This window comes from Gavialis gangeticus, unplaced genomic scaffold, assembly GCF_001723915.1.
Source record: "Gavialis gangeticus isolate Ggan-Ray unplaced genomic scaffold, GavGan_comp1, whole genome shotgun sequence".
NCBI classification, from domain to species: domain Eukaryota; kingdom Metazoa; phylum Chordata; order Crocodylia; family Gavialidae; genus Gavialis; species Gavialis gangeticus.
The window spans coordinates 5632197-5656262 of NW_017729026.1; the positions used below are offsets into that span (position 1 = coordinate 5632197).

Sequence of the window (24066 nt, forward strand, 5' to 3'; positions counted from 1 at the left end):
AGTTTGTGCCGGAGTCAACTGCTTCTGGGTATAGCATTTACACATGCGCATGGGACCACAGCACTTTGAGCTGGGGTCGAGCAGATGAGGCCTCACAAGGGGCCCCAAGGGTCAGCCTTGGGCTCTGGGTAGTGGCGTTGGGTGGCGGAGGGCCTGGCTAGGGCATTAGGGTGCTAGAGTGCAAGATTGGGCAGCAGTCAGCCCTCACACTTTAGCATCCTTGTGCCCCAGCCAGTCCCTGTCTCCATCTACACCTGCATGTTGGCAGAGTAAATTACTCCACCATAGGATAGTATTGTCCACAATGGTATTGTCCACAATCCTATGGCAGAGTTAATTAATTTACTATGCCTTAATACCAATGCATGTGTAGACTGTGATGCTTTATGCAGAGCTAATTAGTCAACTCTGCAGTAAAGCGCACGTGTAGATACACCCACTGTAAATTAAATCAAAATTTATATTGTGGAAAGTAATGATTTGATATATGATTATTTAAGTCTGTTGTGTTGATAAGTTGAAAATGCAACTGCAATTATTAAGTATCATATTCTGGTTGGAATATTGAATAGCAATAGACATTCTGGGGAAATACTACTCAGGATATTGCAGTCAATAGATCCCAATAAAAGTCGTAGGTAATAAAATGAATATCAGTTCTCCGAGATTTATAACTTTTAAATGATCTTTTGTTTAAAGAAAGACCTATACAATTTTAAAGGATTGTTCAGAAGTTAACACCACACACAAGTATTATTCAGTGTAATGAACTCCTTTGTAATGGCATCTTTTCACAATGGCAGTAATTTTTGCTTTAACTTAGCTGCAGTGAACACTGTTGCAGCATTGCCCCAACTACCTCCAGAATCTCTATACTTCCTAATTCAGACATAAAAATTTGTTTCAAGCTAGTATTTAAATCAAAGGTTCAGTCCCAGAGTAACATTTCCCCACCAACTTTAGGCTAAAATATTTGTGGGGACATTTTAAAGCTTTAGAGCTGTGTAAATACAAAATGAACAGGTGTTTGCTACATTTTGTGCTTGATTCACTTGATTTAACTCAAAAAGGAAATCTGAAATGAATTAAAATCAAAATAATAAATTTTAGTTTTTAATTTTGCCCTGATGCTTCCCTCCCTTTTCACTTTAGGGTGAACTACTTGTGGTCAACAGGCCTAATGAGGCCGGAAGTGGCTTCTTGAAGCTCAGTGATTTTCGAGATTTGCAAGAATGTAAATGTTAGATTATTTTTTTTAAGTATTCAATAAAGAACCTTGAAATTTAAACAGGTGATAAAATTCCTATTACGTCAATGGGATTTAAATAAATGCATAAAGCTAAGCATACTCTTAAATGCTTTTCTGAATAGGAAGGACTCAAGCACGTGATTAAATGATTACCTGAATCAGGATCTTAGCCAGTTATACAGCTTTGAAAGCTATGAACTACCCTCATTGAACTCAATGTAGTGTTTACTTTGAAGCCCAACGAAGAGTATTTATTGTTGAATATTATAGCAGAAATATCCTTGTTAACCTATTTATCCCACTTGGTTGAATTCCATTGAAAACAGAAATTAGAAAAGTACTGTATCATGTACTGTCAGTTAGTACATGACTCTAGAGCATCACCAGATCTCACACACTCTCACACTTCCTGAAGGACCACAGTATAAGAAAGAGATGGCTTGGATAAGACAGTGAGCTGTTGTGCTCCATAGCCAATATGATCTGGCAAAGGCCTAGGGACTGGTGGCTGGGAAGGACTTATTCTGTATCTGGCTTTGGAAGGCTCAGTACTCTCTTCAAATTGAAGCAGCATTGTACTTTCAGCAGCTGACAGATTATTATTTTCAGCTGTTTCCCTGTAAGGACTCTTGTTTATGGTTCACAGGAGAACCAAATGTCTTTGTCCTGGCAAGGAAAGCAGTAAGGTAGAGACTGAGATAGACCTACAGTTCACAGTTGCCAGGGTAGCAGGGGAAGAGAGGGTAAACAAAGATAACTGTTTATTTCTGCAAGTTCCGCCCCCCCCTACAATTTTTCAGTGAATTTGCCATTCCTACATTCAGGGGTATCAAGGTTCCTGGCAGAGTTTGAAGTATCCAGTGGGGGAAGCCCTTCAGCTCTCCTCCTATTCCTGCGGTGATCCCCTGCACCCAGCAGCCCAGTCAAAGCTGCTGGGTGTAGGGTTTTGACAATTTTCAGCCTGGCTGGGACAGCCTCCATCTGGAACCAGAGTCAGGGCTGTCCCAGCTGAGGCCAACAATCAGCTGATTGTCAGCCCGAGCCCAGACTACACTGAAACCAGTCTGAGTCCCCAGTGGCATTCCAGAAGCCAAATGACAATCAGCTGATTGTTAGCTGAGCTGGACTCATGGGCACTCTTCAATTTACTAGTGCAGGAGGCAAGTAGTCATAGCACAATTAGGAGCTAATCCCTGATTCCACAACTGTGCCTTCTGACATATCTGTGGCATGCCAGGAGGCATGCTTGTTGGGACTGGGGATCAGATCCCATTGCACCATTGAATGAAAATGTGCCAAAGACTTATGGTACTACCCTGCCCTACCTTCTGGACTTCAGACTAACGTAGCTAATTACCTCACTTGTACAGAAGTGCATAGCAATGGATCTGATCAAATAAAAAAGCACAATCAGATCCACAAATCTTCCATACGGTTTATGGATATTTTCTTAGTTATAGCTGGACTTTAAGCAATTGGTTTAAGGAAAGGGAATCTAGATTTGCAACAGATACTCCATCTGTAGCCTTTAAACCTTCCTTTGTCTTTATATGTGTTTGTGTTTATGTAGGCATGCATCCTACAAAGTACTATGTGAACTTAATTCATTCTGTACAAAATAAAGTATAGTAAAGGTTTGCATCCTACACCTATTAGAGCTGTTCATAAATGGAATTTTGGTTAACTGGCAATCTTGACATTTTAATGTTTTGCTTTTGTTCCAAACAGTCAAAAGATACATTTAGAGGTCTATAAACCACTATAGACAATTTCAATATTTGCTGCTGAAATAAAGTGCTCCATTTCCTTTCCTTTCTAACATTTTGAAAAAAATAAAAACAAAAAATTAAAATGTCAAATGTTCCTGTGCAATATTATTTCACTTTCTGGGAAGTATTTCCAGCTGAAAATATTTAAATTGGGTCTAGTCAGAATAAACTTCCAGTACATTCACATATAAGTTAAATACAACTTTTGAGCTCCAGATAACTAACAATGCAACTTCAGAGCTGCCAATGTTGTACAACTCCTGCACAATGTAAATCATGATGTTAACATCTCTCTCATTAATCCCTGTCCTGAAGGCCTAGTGACTGAAGGCCCATAGGAGGTAAACAGAAAGAAGAGTCAGAGAGGAGTAAAAATTTACAGAGGTCTACTGTAAACATTTTCAGGGTGGCACAAAGTGAAAGCAAACAGATGTCCATACTTTCAATCATGCCACAAATGCTCAATTTGTGGCCATGACAGAAGTCAGTATTAAATCAGGCCACTTTATTGCAGCCCATGTCTGTTTGCTTATGGTGGATATCTTGGGAAATATAAAGCTACCCTTGGTTTTCCAGCCTTCCTGGAGCAGAGGCCCCATGGGCTTGAGGTGCCCAGTCTTGCACACTGTAGGAGGCCTTGGGAGTGCCTGCCTTACTTTCCCATGTTCCTCCAAAGATGTATCTGGATAAGAGGGGAAAGGTGGGGGTGGGGTGGGGTGTCTGCAAGCAGGGATTTCTTGCTTGCAGACAGATACCCCATACAGCACCCAGAGAAATCTCTCTCCAGGTGATTCCCTTTTCCCATCTGCAAATGCAGTGGGGTGGGGGGACCACTGTGCAATTTCCCCACTATGTGATTGCAGGCACATGGGGAAATTCCTTGAAGAGGTACCTCCATGTGCGTGACTGCAAATGTGAAGGGGGGAGTGGGAGTTCCCCTTTCCGTACTTGCAGGCATGCATGGGGGAATCCCTTGCATAGAGATTTCCCTGTAGATGTCTGCAAGTGCAGAAGCAGGAGTGCGAGTCCACCATCTCCACTTGAAGATACCCTGCAGGGTATCCTGATCTCCAACACAGGGAACACGGCAACCAGGGATGGCGATAGACCTCCCTAGATCATAATAAGCAGTGTTGTAACATATATGTAGTATAGCTAACCATGTTCCACTGAAGATGTCTATCAGTAGTGTGATGAAATCTGGATGGACAGGTCAATGATAGGCATTAAGAGGGAAGCAGATTCATGGTATTTGGCAAAAAAGGACTAATAGTTAGGAAGCAAAGGCAGATGTAGAGGATGAAGATGTAGTTGAGAAGCCAAAAAGGAGACAGGTGGAAGGATAAACCAGCCAGAAGAGAGAATAGCCTGTGAAGCTGAACTAACAGGGCTTGGAAAATTTATTAGTGGACAAAAGGAGAGGAGTTATATCAGGGGCAGGCAAAATACAGCCTGCGGGCTGAATGCAGCCCACCAGGCCATTTTATCCAGCCTGTGGTGCCCCTAAAAAAATTAGTAAATTAATATTTATTTGCTTCTGGCTGCCAATCAAAGCTGACAGGAGGCAGGGGCAGTAGGACCCAGGGGGAGCCCTCAGCAGAACTGAGCAGCTCAGCCCCATCCCACGACCAGCCACTTCACTCTCTTCCTGCCCCCGCCCTGCTCTGGTGCCATATAGCTCCCAGCTGCATCACCAGACTGGGGAGCACGGGGCCATGCCAGTAAATATATGTGTGTGTGTGTGTGTGTGTGTGTGTGTGTGTGTGTGTGTTCATAGGGTGAGTCCCACATGCACAGCTGACCATACACATACACCCATACCCTACCTCATACTGCCATACATGCAGACCCCCACACCCCCTCATACACCTGAGCCACCCTCCCCCATACACTATCCCCCCACAAACCCCATACCTACCCACACCCCACATACTCTCACACCCACAGCTCCTCACAAATCTATATGCACCCCCCATGATATACAAGAGTAAAACTTCATTTTAAGATATTGTCTCTGTGCAATCACCTCTGTGTACACTACACAAACACATGTAAATCAGGACAAAAATATTTTTTGAAATCAAATTAATGAATGCTGTAGATGTTTGCTTTTCAGAATATAATCTGGTATTTTTCTGGTTCCAAGATGGCAAAACCCCTTACTGAAAGGAGTACTTCTGGGGGAAGGGACTTCAGGTGGCAAAGGTCAGGGGTTAGGGTGCGGGACTTCTGGTCATAGGATGGAGACCAGGGGGTGGGGCACCTGTCAAGGGGAGGGGCTACCCATGCAGCCCTCGACAGTTTTCCAAAACTCGGTATGCCACCCTCTGTCCAAAATAATTGCCCGCCCCTGAGTTATATGAATCAGCAGAAGGAACAAGTACCTGCCAGCATCCAAAAATGATGAAAAAGAAACAAAGGAAACAGGCATACTGAAGAGAAGAGACAAAATAGAAGAGAGAACTAAAGCAGCTGGGTATCTGGGAGGAACACACACTGTTACCAAGAGCAGTGCTGTTTTAGGAGCTCAGCTGTATTATGAATCAATACAATACTTAGCCACATGAGGCCCAGTTGCTATTAAAAATAAATGTTTAACAATAATAACAGCAGCCCATGTAATTATCAAAACCTAAGATTTAATGCACCAATGGTAGCAAACACCTTACCTTTATTTTTCCAGTTAGCCCACCAACAAACAGCATGGCATTTGCATCTACATCCAGAATAGTATAACCAGGTGGGGAGATTTCACTGACAGTGGTTGGCACAATGCTGGCTTTGGGACCATCCAGAGCTCGGACCGATACTGTGCCATTTCTCCCAGTCCTTAAAAACAAAGAACCCCCCCAAACCCTGCAGTTAAACCATAGCATATAAAACAACATTTTCCAGATATGTTTCAATAATGACTGTATATCATTAATGTGCTTCTGATTTGGTAATGTTCAGGTTTCCATATACAGTCAAAGGAAGTTTCTTTGCTCTCATATACCCATGAAAGCTCTATACAGGATCACAGAGCAGGTGTTTCTTGCCTCACTTTCTACCTTGAATATATGTATACATTAAGTAAGAATTCAACAAGTAAAACAGAGAAGCTCAACTTTTGATAATTACTAAGACTAAAATAGCACCATGTAATTGTTTCTTGACTTAATAAATGAAGCAGGCTATGATCCAAATTAATTTCTGAATTTCCTATGGTTTATTTGATTAATTTCATTCCTTTGAAGTAGGTGATCATCTAATGAAGTCCTTTAATTTACTTTACTGTAATGTTAGAGACCTGCATCCTCCACAATAAAGTTCCCTGGGTGATTATTAAATTCAGACACAAGCCCCATCATTTTTAATTGTTACCCTGTTGTGTTTAAAATTGTCTTTTTAAACTTTGTAATATTATTTATCAATTTGTCAAAAGTTTCTACACATTTCCTGTTCTTTAACTTAGAATATAAAATAAATGTAGTATCAACTATAGGTGTGGTGCTTGCTGAAAAATATTTACAATTGAATGGAAACCACTGTTCAAACTGACACTGCATAGAGTTCACCTGGCATCCCTCTGTTGCTCCCTCTCTCAGTACACAATTACTTTTGCCGCCCCCCCCGCCCCATGGTGACCCCACAGCTTAACACTGCTCATATGTGTGTATACTCCAGACAGCCCCTACAAAGGATCCATGTGCTCATTAGCTCCCACTAATGAAACTGGGTGTTCTTAACACAAGTCCTGGGATGCTCCAAAATTTTATGTGGAGGTGAGGCACAGGGCCCTCTGGTACGGCTTCACCTTGTGGAGGGCAGAGCCATGTTAATCATATGCACCAGGCTGAGAGAATGTGTGACACAGGGATTCTGGGTGAACTGTGTGCAATGTCATGGCTCACCATGACTTGAAAAAGAGTCAGAGATGGGGGGGATTGCATTTAATGGGCAATGGTGTGTGTCTTATTCAGGTAGGATGTACAACCTGTTGTTACCTGGTAGGGGAACTACTGTGATCACCATGGTGGTTTTCCCAGGGACAGGGGATAACTACTGATTTAGCATTGGTTAATACCTCGGCAGAGATGATGTACAGTTTACCTTCCCACTTGCATTTCCAGTGGGTTGATCTTGTATGCCTGCTTTATGGAACTAGGAGATTCTTCCCTAGCTTACTCCTGTGGCCATATGGCTGAGGGCAAGCAAAACTTGGGGGCATCTGAACCCTATGCCTCTGGCCTTGGGCCTGCATGTAGGATGCACACCAAATGTTTTGGAAACATCTGAAGGCCCAGGTGGGGGTGGAGGATGTTTGCCCGGAATAGTGCCATATATGGTTTTTGAATGATTCATGGATTTGGAATCAATTTGGCTCGGAATATGAAAAAAAAAATCATTAAAAAAAAAAAAAGACTCAACAGAACAACTTCTTGGTTATCTTTGGCTAAGATCAAGTGTAGTGGCTGGGCAGAAGCCCAGTATACTACCTGGATTCATGACAGAAACACTGGGAGGATAGTGACGGGGCCCTGGGATGGAGGAAGAAGAGTTTTCAGAGTCCAGAACAGTAATGGTGGCAGTCTTGGAGAGGAGAATGACAGTTATGGAAGGGGAAGCAGACCAAGAGATAAGAAGTGAATTGGCAAATGGAAGAGAAGAGCCAGAGTCTGATGGAAGATGGACAAAGGCAGGGAAAAAGGGACAAAAGAAGATAGGAAAGAAAAGTGTGGCAGGATCGGTGGTGTTGGAAAATGCTCTATTGGAGAAAGCTTTATTGAAGAAAGCAACTCCAGTCGGCAGAAAGACCAGGAAAGGAGGCAGAGGAGAGGAGGTCTGGAGGGAGAAATGAGGTATGGAACAGTGATTGAAGGGAAGAGGAAGACTAGTGAGAGGTATAAATCAGATTTGCAAAGTGAAAGTGAGAGATGCAGGGGCAAGAAATCTACTACTGCTACAGAACAGTAGTAATAGGGGAAGGAGAATGGAAGTCAGACAATGAATAGATATGAATTTATAGATAAAATATTGTTCGAAGTTTTGAATGTTGAAGTGGAACATTTTAATAACCTGGTCACCTTTCCTAACTGGAAGTCGTAGGAAATTTTGTACTGGAGCTTAGAAGGCTATGAGGAAGGTTATTTTTGGAAGATGTATGCAGCATAGGTGAGAGAGAAGAACTGAAAGGGAAATAAGTTTTATTTCAGGAAAAAGACAAGAGAAAGGATGATAATTATTCAAATGTACATGGGCATGCTTGAGATGGGGGGTAAAGAAATGTTTGGAGAATTATGTACAAAAAGTTATGTATGTTGAGAAGATACATGATAAATACAGTATACAGACAGGATCGTGGAGAGCTCAGGTGGCAAAGAGGGTGCATGACAAGAGTCCTGGCAAGATAGTGCACTTACTTCCAGTAACCCAAGTAGGGCCACACCGAGGGTTTATAATGTATTTCAGACTGATTAAACTCTGAAAAAGTGTGGGCATGAAGGACACGTGGCCACATGCCGCTGCCAAGAAATACTGAAGGGTGTTACTTGCAGGGAAGAGGAACACTTACAGTGCCAATGTTTGTGATCCTTTTCAAATAAAGCTAGGTCTACAAAGGAGCAGCAGAGGCAGGAAAGAGAAAGTGAGGAAGAAGATATTGAGTCAGAATGCATGATGGTGGAGGAGATGCCACAAGCAGGAAGAGCTGGGGAGGAAGATAGAGAAATTTCAGTAAGTGAAGTGGTGAAGCTGGAAACAGAGGAGGGAAGAGGGAAAGATAAGTGGAACAAGTGACTTTGAGACTGAGGAGAGAGAAGAGAAGCAGGAGGACTGAGGATAGAGCAGGAGAAAGAAGAAAGCCAAATTGGGAAAAGAAAGAAATCACTTTCAATAGTTCTTAAGAAAAAGAAGCCGCACAATGAAAGACAGGGGGAGGGTTGATAAAAAGCTCATCATTAATGTGGTCTGGGTCTAATGAAGAGGGGAAAGGGTGGGGGCGCGGGGAGCAGAAATGTGTGGGAGAGGGGAAAGAGGAACCTTTCTTAAATATTAAAGCAATAAAATAACTGGCAAACTCTACCAGAATGGGAAGGGGAGAGAATTAGCGCTGACAGCATCAAGCAGAAGCATAGAAGACTCATAAAGTAATAAAGAGATGAAATTTAAATGTATAAGCATGACTTTGTGTATTGCATCTATAAATACCAGAAGTATGTTACTGAGGATGAAGTGGGATAAAATTATGTCAATATTGGGTGGGGTAAAAGTGGACATACTACATTTGCAGAAGTGTGGAATCCAATGAGAGAGGGATTACAAGAGTTTTGTAAAGAAATAAAGATGGGGACCGTCATGGCAGATGGGGTGCTTTGCAAACAAAGCGGCTGGAGTTGCAATTTTGCTCAGGAGAGAGAAAGTGGAAGTGAGGCAAGTGCAAGTGATTGCAGAAGGGAGACTGCAACAGGCTGTGGTGGAGTTTGAAAAGAAAGTGTTACAGTTTTAATGTATATACCCTGACTGAAAGAGTACGAAGGATGGCCCTCTTCAAGAAATTAGAGGTATGTGTAGGCAGAGGTAGGCAGCAAATTCTGGTGGGAGATTTCAATTGCATTATTGAGGAGGAGGATAGGAGAGGGGACAGAGGGGAGAGGGAGCTTGTCAAAAGTACTGATTAATATAGTAAGAGATGGAGGCTTTTAAGATGTATGGGCCGGTGAGAAGGTGATTATGAGGATGGAACCAAGTGGGAGAGAGGTATCAAGGACTGATTTTGTATTAAGGTCAGATGGGGTAGGGATTGGAAAGAAGGTGAACACAGATTTGACCTTCAGCTATTACTGGATGTTGAGAATGGAAGCGAATTTAAATATAAGCAAGGGTAGGGGTAAAGGGATGTGGAAGTTAAATGTTCAATTATTACAAGATGAGAAGACCTGTCAAGAATATGTGGAACTGTATAAAGGATGGAGGATGTTGAAGAGACATTACAAAAGTGTCTGGGAGTAGGGACAATTATCAAAAGAAAAACAAGAGAATTTTTCAGAAATATTGCTCGAAGAGAAACAAAGAAGATGGAGGAATAGCTAGAAGAACTATGGGCAAGGAAGCAGGAATTATTAAAGGGGGTGGTGAGAGGTGTACAAGTAAAAGAAGAACTGGAAGACAAAGTGATGAACTGAAGAATGCTTCAAAAGAAAATGGATGAGAATATCTTTCTGACCAGAGCACCTTGGATGGTGAAGGGGGAAGAAGGATGGTGTAAGTATGTTTTGGTGAAATTGAGGAAAAGAAGAAAGGGACTGAAAACAGTAAGAACTGAAAAGGAATCCAAATAGAAGGGAATACAAAAGTGTTGGATATGGTGGCAGTTTTATGAAAAGCTGTACAAAAGAAGATGAGCAGATGGAAGAAAAATGAAGGTGTTCCTTGAGGGGATAAAGGAAAGAATAGAGGTTGGAAAGAAACAAAAACTGGAGGAGGAGTTATGTATGAGATCATAGAATCATATAACTGAAGGACCAGAAGGGACCTGCAAGATCATCAAGTCCAGTCCCCTGCCGTGGGCAGGAAGTTATTGGGCTCAGACAAGCTCAACAAGGTGCTTGTCCAGCCTCATGTTGAACACCTCCAAGGTGGCGACTGCACCCTGTCTGCTGGGAGTGTGTTCCTGATTTTGATGACCCTTACAGAGAAAAAGTTCTTTCTTATGTCCAGCCCGAATTTACCCTACATTAGCTAATGCCCACTGGTCCTTATCCTCCCTTGAGGTGACTTCCTGAACAGTTGCTTCCCTACATCTTGATGCTCACCCCTGATGTACTTGTAGGCAGCTATCAAGTCACCTCTCAGCCTTCTCTTACTCAGACTGAACAGGCCCAGTTCCCAGAGTCTTTCCTCATAGGGCCTCTCTTCCAGGTCCCTAATTATATTGGTGGCCTTTCTTTGTACCCCCTCAAGCTTATGCACATCCTTCTTGAAGTGTGGTGCCCAGAACTGGACACAGTACTCCAGCTGTGGCTTCACCAATGCCAAATAGAGAGAGAGGAGCACCTCCCTAGATCTATTGGCAACACATCAGCTAATGCACAACAGAGCTCTATTTGCCCTTATGGAAACCTCATCACACTGATAGCTCATGTTCATCTTCCGGTCGATCACGACCCCCAGGTCCTGTTCAGATGCTGTGCCAGCCAGTGGACCACCACTCATCGTATAGTTGTGGTGAAGGGTCTTCCTACCCAGATGAAGGACCTTGCACTTCTCCCTGTTAAACCTCATCTGATTCCATTCCACCCATAAATCCAGTCTGTCAAGGTCATCCTGGATCTTTACTCTATCCTCTGATGTGCCCAATGTCCCCCACAGTTTGGTATCATCTGCAAATTTAACCACTGCGCTTTCCACCCCCTCATCCAAGTCATTAATAAATACGTTAAAAGAGAAGTGGAGGACTACTTAAAAACTTGCAAGAGAGGGAAGGTGACAGGAAAAGTTGGACTTCTGGTGGAATTCTATGGAAATTTTTGGCAATGGCTGAGGACAGACATAATAGGGACATACAGGGAAATAATGGAGGGTGGGGAGATAGGTGAGGATTTTGAAGAAGGTGTGGTCATTCTGATATTCAAGAAGGGAAAGGGAGATGTGTCAGGCAATTGGATGTCAATAACTCTATTATAAATAGACTACAAATTGATGACAAAAGTAGTCATTAAAAGAACTGTTTAGCAGCTGTGATACAAGAACAAACGTGTACTGTTTCTGAAAAGAGGATAACCAGGACCCTATAGTTAATGAGAAATGTTATACTGGATGTTCAAGACAGGAAAAGAAATAGAGTAAAAATGAATTTGGACCTGGAAAAAGCTTATGATTGGGCTGAACATGATTTCATGTTTGAAGTACTGCAGAGGATGATGTTTCCTACAAAGATGACTGGATGGGTTCAAGTGTTATACAGTAAAGTGGGAAGTTGAGTAATGGTGAATGGTTACTTGAGCAAAGCATTCCCCATACAAACAGGGGTAAGGCAGGGATGCCCACTGTCCCCCTATCTTTTTATGTGCATGATGGAGCCATTGGCACAGAGAATTCATGATAAGGTGATAAGCAGTGTGAAGATACCAGGAGGAGAAGAAGTTAAATATACACTATATATGGATGATGTGAACATAGTGGCTTGGGACAACATATCAATCAAGAGGATACTGATGCATACTGAGAACTATGGTGAAACACTGAGCAAAATTAAATAAGATGAAAAGTACATTGATGGGAGTGGGGAATTGGGAACATTTACAGAAGTTTGGGCTGTGGGTAGTTGAGGATGTAATCAAGATCTTGGGAATCCCAATGGATGCCAAATGGAAAGGAACAAGGGCATGGGAGAAGTTAGAGATAAGAGTGAGACAGATCTTGGGATTGTAGAGTGGTAGAATGTTATCTTTCATTGGTAAAGCAGTTGTGGTAAAAATGGTACTCTTACTGACCATCCTTTACACAGGACTGGTGTATCCACTATCATGGCAACAGATAAGGAGAATACAGAGGCAGATATGTATTTTTGTGGGGGCAGGAATTAAAGGAGAAAGGGTAGCCAGAACAGACCTTTACAAAGCCAAGGAATTAGGAGGGTGGGAATGCCGGATTTGGAAAGCTTTGTGTATACTTACTGTATAAGTATACTCTTGTAAAGAAGCAACGGAGAGGGTAGGGGAAACTGCATGTTTCTGTTGCTACCAGCCAGGAAGAATGTTAAGAAGATGGGGCATGTATGGGGGAGATTGGACAAAGCTGTGGGCATGGCAGCCACCAGCCCACTAAGCAAAGATGGAAATCTTCATAAGGGGAAATAAACTTGGGGAGTGGGATTAGAATGCTTGTAAGACTGTAAGAAGGTGACTAATATGATAAGAAAGAAACACATGATAACAATATTTGGGGATCTGAGAGAAAGATAGGTGGCAAATATGTGGAAAGAAGTGATAGATAACAGATTGAAAGGAGAACATATGGATATCATATAGATGGTGATATGGAATATTGTTCCTGTAAGGGGCATTCAGCATAAATCAAGTTTGATAAGATTGGTAGTGTGCCACAGAGAGAGGTACGTGGGGCTGAAGAATCTGTATTGCATGTATTTTGGGACTCCCCTTTTGTGCAAGGGTATGGGAGGGGGTGCATCATTTTTTGAGGGTGATTGATATTAAATGAAACATATGAAATGGAGTTGTATGGGTTAATGCCCAAAGGACTGGAGACAAAGAAACTGAGAACCATACTGCTTTGTGTGACAGGAGCAATACTGAAAGTGAAAAACCTACTCTTGGTTGAGGATCTGGCTTTCACCAGAAAAGAATGTTTGGAGTTGGCAATATATGAATTGAAATACTATGTGGATAAAGATGCGGACAAGATTAGAAAGAAGAAGGCAGGGAAGGTATGGAGGAAAGAAGAATGGTAGTGTTTCTTCCAAAAGGACAAAGGGACCAAGTGAAAAGTGTTGCTTTCTCCTGGGCTTGGGAGGTTCATGAAAAGTTAGTGTGTTAAAGGTGAAAAGAGGTATAATAAGGTGTACAAGATATTATTGTATGAGAGGTTGCCAAATTTTGTGCAAATGTAGTTTTCTTTAGATGCTTTGTAATAAAAAAATGTTGCCGTCAGCATTTTTGGCATCAGGGAAGGGTATCGGAGCTTGATTTGACCTGTGCAAATGCTGGCCAGCAGAGGAGGACTGCTTCAAAGGTTGCAAGAGAGGGTCCAGGCCTGGTGCTTGTTACCTTCTGGGGGAGCAATTGCCTGTTTTTTTAAGGGCCACGCAATACATAACTAAATCACTAAATCAAAGGTTTCCATTAATATGTTTGTCAAATTTGGGCCGTGTGTTTTATAGTCATGCTTAGTGTTGACTACATTTAATCAACTTCATAGTTGTTTTCCATTGCTGAGCATATGCTGCTTTTGGCAGCAGTTTAAAGATATATTTAGTGAAGTTTCCTTGTATGTGATTATAAGATGGGGGGAGGGGGTAAGCTCGTCTTGGAATCAAGTAAATATGATCAGCCTCTATCACTGCTGTTGTTTTTCTCATCAGAGGCAGGATACAACCTGCTACAGTAACATTGTATATGCAACCACTGCCTTTTCGTCAGTACCTTTATAAATCAGAGTTTTTATCCCAGTTAGCTTCATGTTTGCAAGAGAATAGTACTGTGATATACATAATACTCCCTTGTCCTAACAAATATCTCTAGAACAACAAATTTTACTTTAATTAAATACATTATTATTAAAGGATCTTCATTATAACTAGTGTAAATACAATAATATGCTAACTATTACTAGACTATATTAAAAAAAAACTTGAAAAAACACATGGAATTAATATCATGCCCATTTTGTGAACTTGAGCAATCTAATCATCTCCATTTCTTCTCCCTTGTAAAGGTTCCCATGGGACAGATCTTGAATGGGGGATGTGTGCCAGTGCAGTCAAACCCTCTTCCAGTAGTATAAGTAGGGCAGAGTGAGAGGCGCATTGGCCCTATGATTTAGAGTGGGTGGCCTACCTGCCAAGTCAGTTGATGGTCTGATTTGCCCCCAGTTCTTGAGCTGGAAGGGCAGCCAGTGGTCCCTGCTGCCAATCCTAACTATACCTCTTTTTTCAACATCTTAGAGCTGCTCTGGGAATCTCTGGGCAATGGGTGCAACATATATCCAAAGCTGAAACATTACTGTGCATGTGACATTACATGAGGCCCAGGGACAGATGTAATATCAGCAAGCATACAGATGTTCCTGGCCAAAGAAGCTTTTAAAAAAAGATCCCCAAAAATGAGGAACATCTTTGATCAATCCCTTTGACAGCTCTTCTTGGGACACCTGTATACTCTTTGGAGTGTGATGGGAGTGGGTGTAGGGAGAGGAGGGTTGCTCAGTCCTCTTGCATCTCATACTGCACTGCTCTCTGCCAAGAATGCCTGCATGTCTGCATGCCTTTCTGCCTCCAGTCTCCTGGTTTCCATGGAAGGGTGTGGGGCCTCTGGTCTCCTGAATCCTGGAGGCTGCAGTGGTTGAAGAGGTGCGGGGAGAGAGGGGACAGAAAATACTCTGCCATTCTCAGCAATCTCTGGAGCCTTAGAACAATGCAGTTGTTCTCTCTAGCCCTAGGGCTAAAGAGATGAATCCTTGCACAGTTCTCAGTCTTCAGAACCGGTAAACTGGAAGCTGAGTTCCTGCTGGTGGGGGAATGGAGCCACATGACCAAGCAACTTCTTATGGCAACCCCTGGCTAGAAAGCATGCCACTGTATGCCACTGTGGTGATTTTGTGGTCTGGTGGAGGGAGTGTGGCAGGACCTGTCCAGGACCAGAAGCACTCCCAACTGGAGTCAAACTTAGAATGCTTCAAATGTAGGTCTGCTCACGGCCTGCGTGAAATCCAGTAACCACCTAGATGAATTGCAATGTTCCTCTTCATTTCACTGGGGCCAAAATTTCACCTGACGCCTCCATTCTAGGAGTGAATACCCCCATTAATGGGTGTCACAACAGTTATGTCACATAATTTTGAATTTGTGTCCTTGGAACTGGGTGGAAACATAAAGATGAAAGGAAAAAAAATGAAATTGGTGCACTGGTTTAAGCACTTACTCAGGGGTACTGTATAATGATGTCAGTTAAAGGTCTTCAGCGCATAGTCTATCAAATATGCCTAAGGAATGCAAAAACCATTCTGTAGCTCTTCATTTTGATCCCACCAATTCATCTAGTCTCTTTATAATCTAATTCTCCTCAACACTGCTCCACTCTTCAGATCTGTGTTATTGTAATTGCTTCCATTGCTGAGTTAGCAGTTTGCTCCATTTGCTTCAAATGTAAGAGCACGAATGCCCTATATCAAGAACAACCAGTTTAATACGTGATATGCACTTTGTAGAATGTCTAAATTCCTATATCATGTCCTGGCTGCATTTTCTGCTGAACCAGCTTTCCTGTAAATGAAAGTCCTGTTCTACTGTGACATGAAGCTATTTCAGTGTGTGTAATATGAATTCAGACTGCACTAAACTGATGAACATCTTATGTAACTAGCTCAATTTGCATTCCCTTAACTGTAAGATTTAATTAAAATAGCTTTGGAAACTTTGCCATGATTTTATTTAGCTGTCATGAATGGGTGATTTTTGAGATTTTACTAACTTGTTTACATTAGACATCTCACTCTTCTGAGTTATGGACAGAATAGAAATTAAGACGCCTATATTTTCCTTCCTGTTTTGCTTACTGACAATGTTATCTTTTTCACTGCCTAATATTATGTCAAATTAGCACATTACAGTGGAACAGGATTTATTCAAATTAGGATTCATGTCCTTAAACAGATATTAGTTTAGCTGATATTGTATATGATACCATGGTTTATTCTGTGTTAGCAAACAAAATTTGGAACGGTTTAGTAAAAAGATTACAATTCTTTTAGCAAATTATTAATTGTGATATGGTAATCTTTATATACGACACATAATGTGGCCATGCTGTAATATTATCTACTCTCAAAACAAAAGTTTTAAAGATTTTAATAGTGACTCATAGATTCACAAATTGTTAGGGGCTGAAGGGACCTTGCAAGATCATTGTGTCCAGCCCCCTGCACCAGGCAGGAAAGACAACTGGGGTCAGGTGACCCCAGCGAGGTGACCGTCCAGTCTCCTCTTGAAAATTTCCAGGGTAGCTGATTGCACCACATCTGGAGAGAGCTTATTCCACAGTCTGGACACCCTGACTGTGAAGAAGTTTCTCCTAATGTTGAGCCTGAAATGGTCTCCCAGGAGTTTGTGGCAATTACTCCTGGTTTTCCCCAAGGGTGCCCTGGTGAACAGTTGTTCGCCAAACCCTTGATGTATTCCCCTGATGTAGTGGTAAACTGCTACCAAGTCCCCTCTCAGCTTTCTCTTTTTTAGGCTGAAAAGACCCAAGTCCACTGGACCCAAGACAATTGGAGATTAAATACAGGGTACACAGAGATTAAAAATATACTTTTTAAACCAGCTGAATTATTTTTTCTTATTACCATACCATACCATACCATACCAGATGGTATATTTCCCTAATGTACATACCAAGGCTATAATTCCACATATATGGTTTGAGAACTAGCTTGAATTTCAGGTCTTAATCCAGCTAAGTTATTGAAGTTAGGGAAGGGAAAGAAAATATTCAATAGTTGTTTTCTTAAAATGTGTAAAATCTTCCTGTGTGGTTTAATAAGTATTTTTAACCTTGATTTCCCATAAACTATATCTTTTCACATGTTCAGCTTGAAAAGACATTTGCCTATAAGGGTGGCATTTTGAGTAAGAATCAGTGTACTAGGATGTGACAGGCCATCTATTCCGAATAACAAATGAAACAGAGATATTTTGAAAGGATACAATTCACTGAAATCCAGAGATACATAAAAGTTTTCAGTCTGAGTGCAAAAACACCCTTTAACTTTTGGTAGTGTTGAGGTAATGTTTTTGCCCTGATGGTCGAAGAAATATATGAGAGGTAAGAATTCTTGTTGCATGATATTTTTATTGGACCAACAGGCCGGAGCAAGGGTACTGTGATACCTGAAAACCTGCCTGTATCCAGTCATGCAGTTGGTCCAATAAAATATAGCAGCCACAAGTATTCTTGCCTTTAATTTTTGGACATTTTAAAATAGGCTTCTTTATTAATGGGTAGATTATGTAATACTTTTATTATTACATATTTTAACTGAAGTAGTGCCCACAATATTCTAAAGCACTATCTATATGCCCACAAGGTGAGACAGTCCATAACAAAAGAGCTTACACTGCATACATGAGAGAAAAAAAAGGGTATAAAAGTATGGATACATACAACCCAACTTTTAGATAAATATGAACTGCCCCCAAATTACTCTTTGCCCCCTATTTTAAGATACTTTGGCTGGTGGGTGTCAAGGGCAAAGGGGGTTCTGAGAAGCCTGGATGAGAAGAGTCTTACAGATCAGTCTAGGGGTGGGGTTTCTAAACAACAAGAATTATGAGGGAAGTGTTATAAAACAACAGGGTAAAACTGACATCACTGAAAGAACAGGGGAGGGGGCAGGGTTATGGGCTCCTATAAGATAAAAGAATGGCTAAAGAGGAGCAAAGGTATAAGGGATTTCAGAATGAGATTCACAAAGGAATATAGGCTGAGCACTCATGTGCCTAAAGATGGTTTATGCATTAAAAAAAATGCATAAACTTTTGGATGCAGGGACCAGAAACCAATGCTCCTCTCCCTCCTAGAGCAGTGTTCTCATGACTGCACTATGGCATTTTGCTCTCTCGGTTGGTTGCTCTCTGACTTTATGAATCTTGTATTCCTTTTTGCAGCATCTACAGAAACAGTATAAAGAGGGCCTACTTTCCAAGCCTACCTTGTCTGATAGTCAGGGCACTCTCCTGGGCAGTGAGAAGGTGAGATCCGTCAGGCTGAGGAGGTGTAGAACCCAGAACTCCCACTTTTTGGGCAAGTGCTGTGAACTTTTGGCTATAATAAAAAAGAAGACTACTACCACTTCCTCCTTCTTTTTGAAGGAAAGTAGCTGTGAAGAAAGTAGCTGTGACTATGGATAGATCTAGAATTTCCTAAAGGGGTGAAGCACATTACTCCTTGGACCATAGGGTGATGGGGGAAAGGATGCCCAGGGCAGGCAGGGGCCCAAGGGAAGTTGGGCAGGGATCAGATGCTTGAAGGGGGGAACTTCCCGCTGCCACTGCAACTGTCCCCATCTGAGCTGGGGGCTGCAGGGAGCAGCTGTGTGGGATTTTGAGCTCAGCTGAGGACAGCAGTGGTAGTTAAAGGAGGGTTCCTTTTTATAGAGCCTGTTCCCTGCCAGTAGGAAATGCAGCGGGGGAATAGCCTGTGCAAAAAGAGGGAACCCACCAACCACTGCTGCCCCTTGCTGAGCCCAGTACCCTGGACAGCTGCAGCCCACAGCCAAGCAGGAAAAGAATGACTCTGGGGCTATTTCTGTGCCCTGGTCAGGTAGGGACAACCACAATGGTGGAATGTGCTCTCTTCACCCTTGCGATGGATCCTCCCCTGGCTGTGAGTACTGAGCTCAATGCTGTTAATCATTGTTAGGTAGGCTCTCAACACCATACTGGATTGGGTCTCTCAGGAGCCTTTAGCCTGGTTTGTGAATCCTAAATGGCCTCAGGCAGGTAATAAATGCCTAAACATTCAGATAAGCCAAGAGAAAAGTGCCTCTGGGAATGAAAGGGAGCTAATCTTTAGGTCTGTAGTTAGGCTTTCTGGTGAAAGTTTAGGCACAAATGGAAGATAAGGTGAAGTTTCTACAACTTTCTGTCTTGGATTTAGATACCTAAATTCCTATGTGAATCTCAGCCCTGAAGATGAGGGTAAGAATCTTGAATATGAGGATGTACTGAAAGGGGAGCTAGCTGAGGGTGCCCTGGTGAGAGTGATAGGCAAGAAGACTATAGAGTGAAGGGAGAAGGGCGGAGAAATGCTGATAGAAGTAGATAATGGATATTGCACATCTGTAGTATATCTCAGGAACAGAGAGAGTACCTGCACCTTTAGAAGGCCACTGGTTAGAAGCTTCTTGATAACAGACAGTTGGACACAAGCTCAAACGTTTCTATTAAACTGGACTGCATTTATCATTTTTATTGTTATAATGACACTGATTTAAAAAAATTATCCTTGTACAAATGCTGTACTTATTTCCTAAGGAATGTGGATACAAAAACAGGATTAGCAACAGACCTTGCTGTGTTGTATCATTTCTTTCTATACTAGCCAAACCTTACAAAGCTTACCTAGAGGCTTCAATTCGGTACCAAAAGCCATCATCTATGGTCAGATCTGGATACTCAACTCGTCCAACGCCAGAACCCACATCCCACAAGAAGTTCACCTTGCCTTTACGCATCTCTATGGCCAAGAAGTCAGTCTAGCATACAAAGAATTAAAATAAAAGGAATCAAATAGCGAATTACTTTAAACATTATAAAAATATAATTTTTGAAGATCTTCCACACTTCTGAAGATCATAAGTAAACTTATGGGGTCTCAGGGATCCATGTTCACATAGCAAATTTTGTATAGTAACTCCCATGAATTCTCCATTAAAAAGTCATTGGATAAAAAGCATAAACTGCTGGGAATAGGGACCATAACCCAGGACTTCTCTCTCTTCTGTTCCTGACCACCAAGGGAGTGCAGTCATTACTAGGCTACAGAAGTTTGGCTGCCTCTTATTAGTTCTCTTTCTGGATGAATTACTCTTTCGGGTCCCATGAGAGACCAGGAATCTCCCTCATCCCTTCCATTATTTAATGGTTCTTTACTATGTATCTTGTTCTAGGTAGCTGTGTATTGCTGGTTCATTGGAGAAGCTCTTAACAGCAATATTATAGCTGCTTAGAGAGGTTTTTAAACATAAACAATATTATTTAGAAAGCATTCATTTGGCTGGCAGTATTGTACTGAACAATGCCAGTGTTCCATAGGTTAATACGTATTACCTTCCAGACTCTTCCTTTTATAGTAGAAAAATAAAATACATTGCTCAGAGTGTTTGAAAATGAACACTTTCTCCCATTTACTGAATTATTACTGATGGTTTGAGAAGCCTGTCTGCTGGAGGGCTTGTGGAAAACTGAATCATTCATCACTATCATTCCTGAAGTTACTATGGGCTTGAATGGAAGTCATGGTAAGTAGGGTCTTTGACAGATCCAAGCTGATTAGCTACTTCATCCCCAAGAGAAAATGGATGAGAAACAAGCAACTAAAAAATCATCCCAGTTGCACTACTACTGATTTTAGTTTTAATGCAGTCCATGTAGGAGTATCAGATTGGATTCCTAGACAAACACCAAAATATCTGCCACTCATGTTAATTCTAAGGCCTATATTAATACACAAAAACTTTTTTTGTTTCTTCTGTGAGTAACAGTATATATCTAGTTATCCTGGTAAACTCTTGGGTCCTCTGCCATTCCTTTGAAGTCTCTAATGGAAAGCATTCTTGTCATCTTTGTTTGCCAGAGATCCTGTATGATTGAGAAACTCCAATAAGAGAAAACTGAGAACCAGACTTACAAATTTGGCACTTCCAAGATAAAAAAGGAGGTTGTCGGCAACTGCTGTCTTCACATTGACAATAACAGTGTTGTAGCTTCCTTTCTTTATTTCTGGTCTGTATGTGCGTATACAGTCACCTCCAGAAGACACAGAGACTTTGATCTTATAAAAAACACAGCACAGAGAATTCAGGTTACAGCTCATTATTCCAGAGGGAACAAAAATAGAGGCTTTAGAAGAACTGCAAAAAGAGTATACTGTCTCATTTTTGTTTCACATCTCTGAGGACTAGTCAGAGCTGCTTGCACAAGGTGTATGGGAGACTGAAATTGCCTTCTCTTGTAGAATAGATTTTTATAATGAGTGATGATATATATCGGCCTTTTTTGGCCTGTTATCCTGCCTTCCTGGCCCATCAGGAGAATATTTATTTCATATAAAAATTACTAGAATACATAAATGTCTGTAAGAGGCTACTATGGAGGTTCAGGTAACAGAGATATCCAAGAGTTAGTCGTAGAAAGGAATCAGAAGTATAACCTAGGTCCTAGCATATTGCTGGGGATGGACTAGGTAACCTTCCTTTTTCTTTCTTTAGTATCTGTGATTTGACCTGTATGGTTGGCTTATTTAAACATTCTTTTTACAAATAATCATTTTTATGATTTCATGGTGCTACAAAATGGTCCCCAAAGGAGATGCTTTTCATTATTATGTGTCCCAAGTTTCCTTTTCATAGAGCTGTGCTGAAATTTTTAACCTGCCCTTTTTTCTGTTGCTAGGTCTATTTTAAGAAATCTGCAGTAAGTCATAAAAATAATGATCTAATAATGATGATTATGAGTTCTGTATTATATACTGTAGCATCGGTAATTGGAATGAACTCACATGGGCATTAGGGCAAATGGAATAGATGCAAAGAAGAAATGTAATTAACTGGACAATTTAACTATTGTCTAGATTCTTGGTACCCAAAACTAGCAATGACATCAATAGTTTCTTTCTCCAAGTTAGGTTTATGTTGTGGGGTTGAGAAATGCATTAAAGCCCTGACATTTAAAATTATTCATCATCTGCATAATTTTCAGTGTGTAAATGAGTCTCATTTACCTTACTGTTGCAAGTGGAAATATTTGCTGAGTCAGGATCTTAAGACCTAGAAGTTCAGGCTTGGGGAATTGAGGGAATCAGTGACTGAGTGTCCACTGGGGGAAGCAGAAAGGACCAGGAGAGTTTTGTATGGTAGAATCCAGGTTCTTCAGAGTGAGCTGGGTTCCTTACATTTCTGTGAAGATGAGGGTTTGCAAAATAGCCAGGGGCACACAGACATCTAGTAAGCTGCCACACAGGACTGTTGAGATGTTCCACCTGTTCAGGTGGCTTTTATTTAAAAGGGTACCACTTCTCTGATCAACTGCATGGGATCACTGATAAATTCCAGCTGATCAGGGAAACAGCACCCTTTGAAGTAAAAGCCACATCAAGCAGCTCAGCAACTTGTTCTTAGTTTAACAATCTGCTGCATATTAAGCATGCTGTGAATGACCCAGGTACAAATGAGTTCTACTTTGGCTTCTACTGTGTGTTTGAATTGGAATTTTTTTTGAAGGGTGCTAAGGGTTATAGCCTATTCCACCTACAACACACCTAGGTAGTGTCTGGGTGAGCAGGGGCATGAACTTGTAGCAACACAACTTGCCTCAGCGCACGCCCCTGCATGCGTGCTTCATTGCAGGACAAACTGTCCCACAATGGGCAAACTGCCATTGCCCAGATCCTGCCCGCTCTTCTGGCAGGGAGAGCTGGAGGCTGGAGCCTGCACCTATGCTGGCCCCAGAAGTCTTACTTGGTGTCCTAGTGGCATGCTGGAGCAACAGGGACAGATGGAGGCTGTTCCAGCAGTCAGACCATTGCTCTGGAGAGCCCAGCCTCCATTTGTGCCAGTGCACACTTTTTTTTTTTTTTTTGCATATGCTGCACCACCTTTTTTCTGGCATTTCTTGTTCTTTTTTTTTTTTTTGCTACTGGGAAATCCCACCATGCTGCAAATTTGCATGTTCAAATCTTAACATTCTCCACATGCAGTTTGTAGCACCGCAGACCATACCCCCTTGCTCATTTGGATGCAGCATGAGCGCAATTTTATTCCACCCTCTACAGTCCCTAAAAGACCTTTCATACTTTCATGCATTTATCTTTTGATATATGTCTTCATCTTAGTGTTGAAATTAAGTTGAAAAAAAGTGGTGAGGAGAACTATCTTTTCCACTAGTGGTTTTTTAGATGCCTAATAGATGGAATAAGAACTGGCCCTAGAACTTTTGTCACATTTATGCCACACTAATATTAAGACAACTTCATTTTCTGTTTGCCTCAAGAGTGTATGGTTATCTCTGTCCCTACATGACTGGACAAGACATTTAACTTCCTTATCTTTTGGCATCCCAGGGGTAAAAACAATGTACTTACCTATTCTCGAGGTGTTAGGAGGCAAAGTGCTCTGAAATGTTTGGATAAAAGGTACTACATAGGTGAAAAGTATTAGAATTTGTTAACCTGCCTTTTTGCCTTATCTATACTTCCATGAGAATCTGAAATAGGTTTTTATCAAGGTGGTTCAAAGAACAAACATGTCACAGCTCTGTTATTATGTCTACATTCCTTTCAGCCATTTGTCCTCCCATATCTGGGTTTCACATGAATTATACAGGAGACTTATTGAACTTTCATCTCTTAGGATTTTCTGTACGGTGTTCCTGATTGTTGTAGGTCACAAACCAAATAAGTTTAGTATTACTGGCTGATCCCTGAGTTTAAAAACATAATTACATCAGGGAGAAAGGCTTGGGACTTAGTAATCATGCTAGAAAATACACTCTTATCCTGAGCACAAGGGTCTATTCAATTGTTACCAGTTGAAGAAAATCAAGAAAATGGAAACGCA

General features: G+C 41.5%; 1 protein-coding gene across 1 annotated transcript in view; it reads right to left on the reverse strand.

Annotated features, from left to right (window-relative positions):
- The window catches only part of LAMA2 (laminin subunit alpha 2), a 576898-nt gene that overhangs the window by 62544 nt on the left and 490288 nt on the right, over positions 1-24066 (reverse strand). The window contains exons 44-46 of the mRNA XM_019520301.1: positions 21141-21284; positions 19853-19986; positions 5688-5847 (exon numbers count right to left, since the gene is read on the reverse strand). Of these exons, the coding sequence (XP_019375846.1) occupies positions 5688-5847; positions 19853-19986; positions 21141-21284 (438 nt within the window). The remainder of the gene's footprint in view (positions 1-5687; positions 5848-19852; positions 19987-21140; positions 21285-24066) is intronic.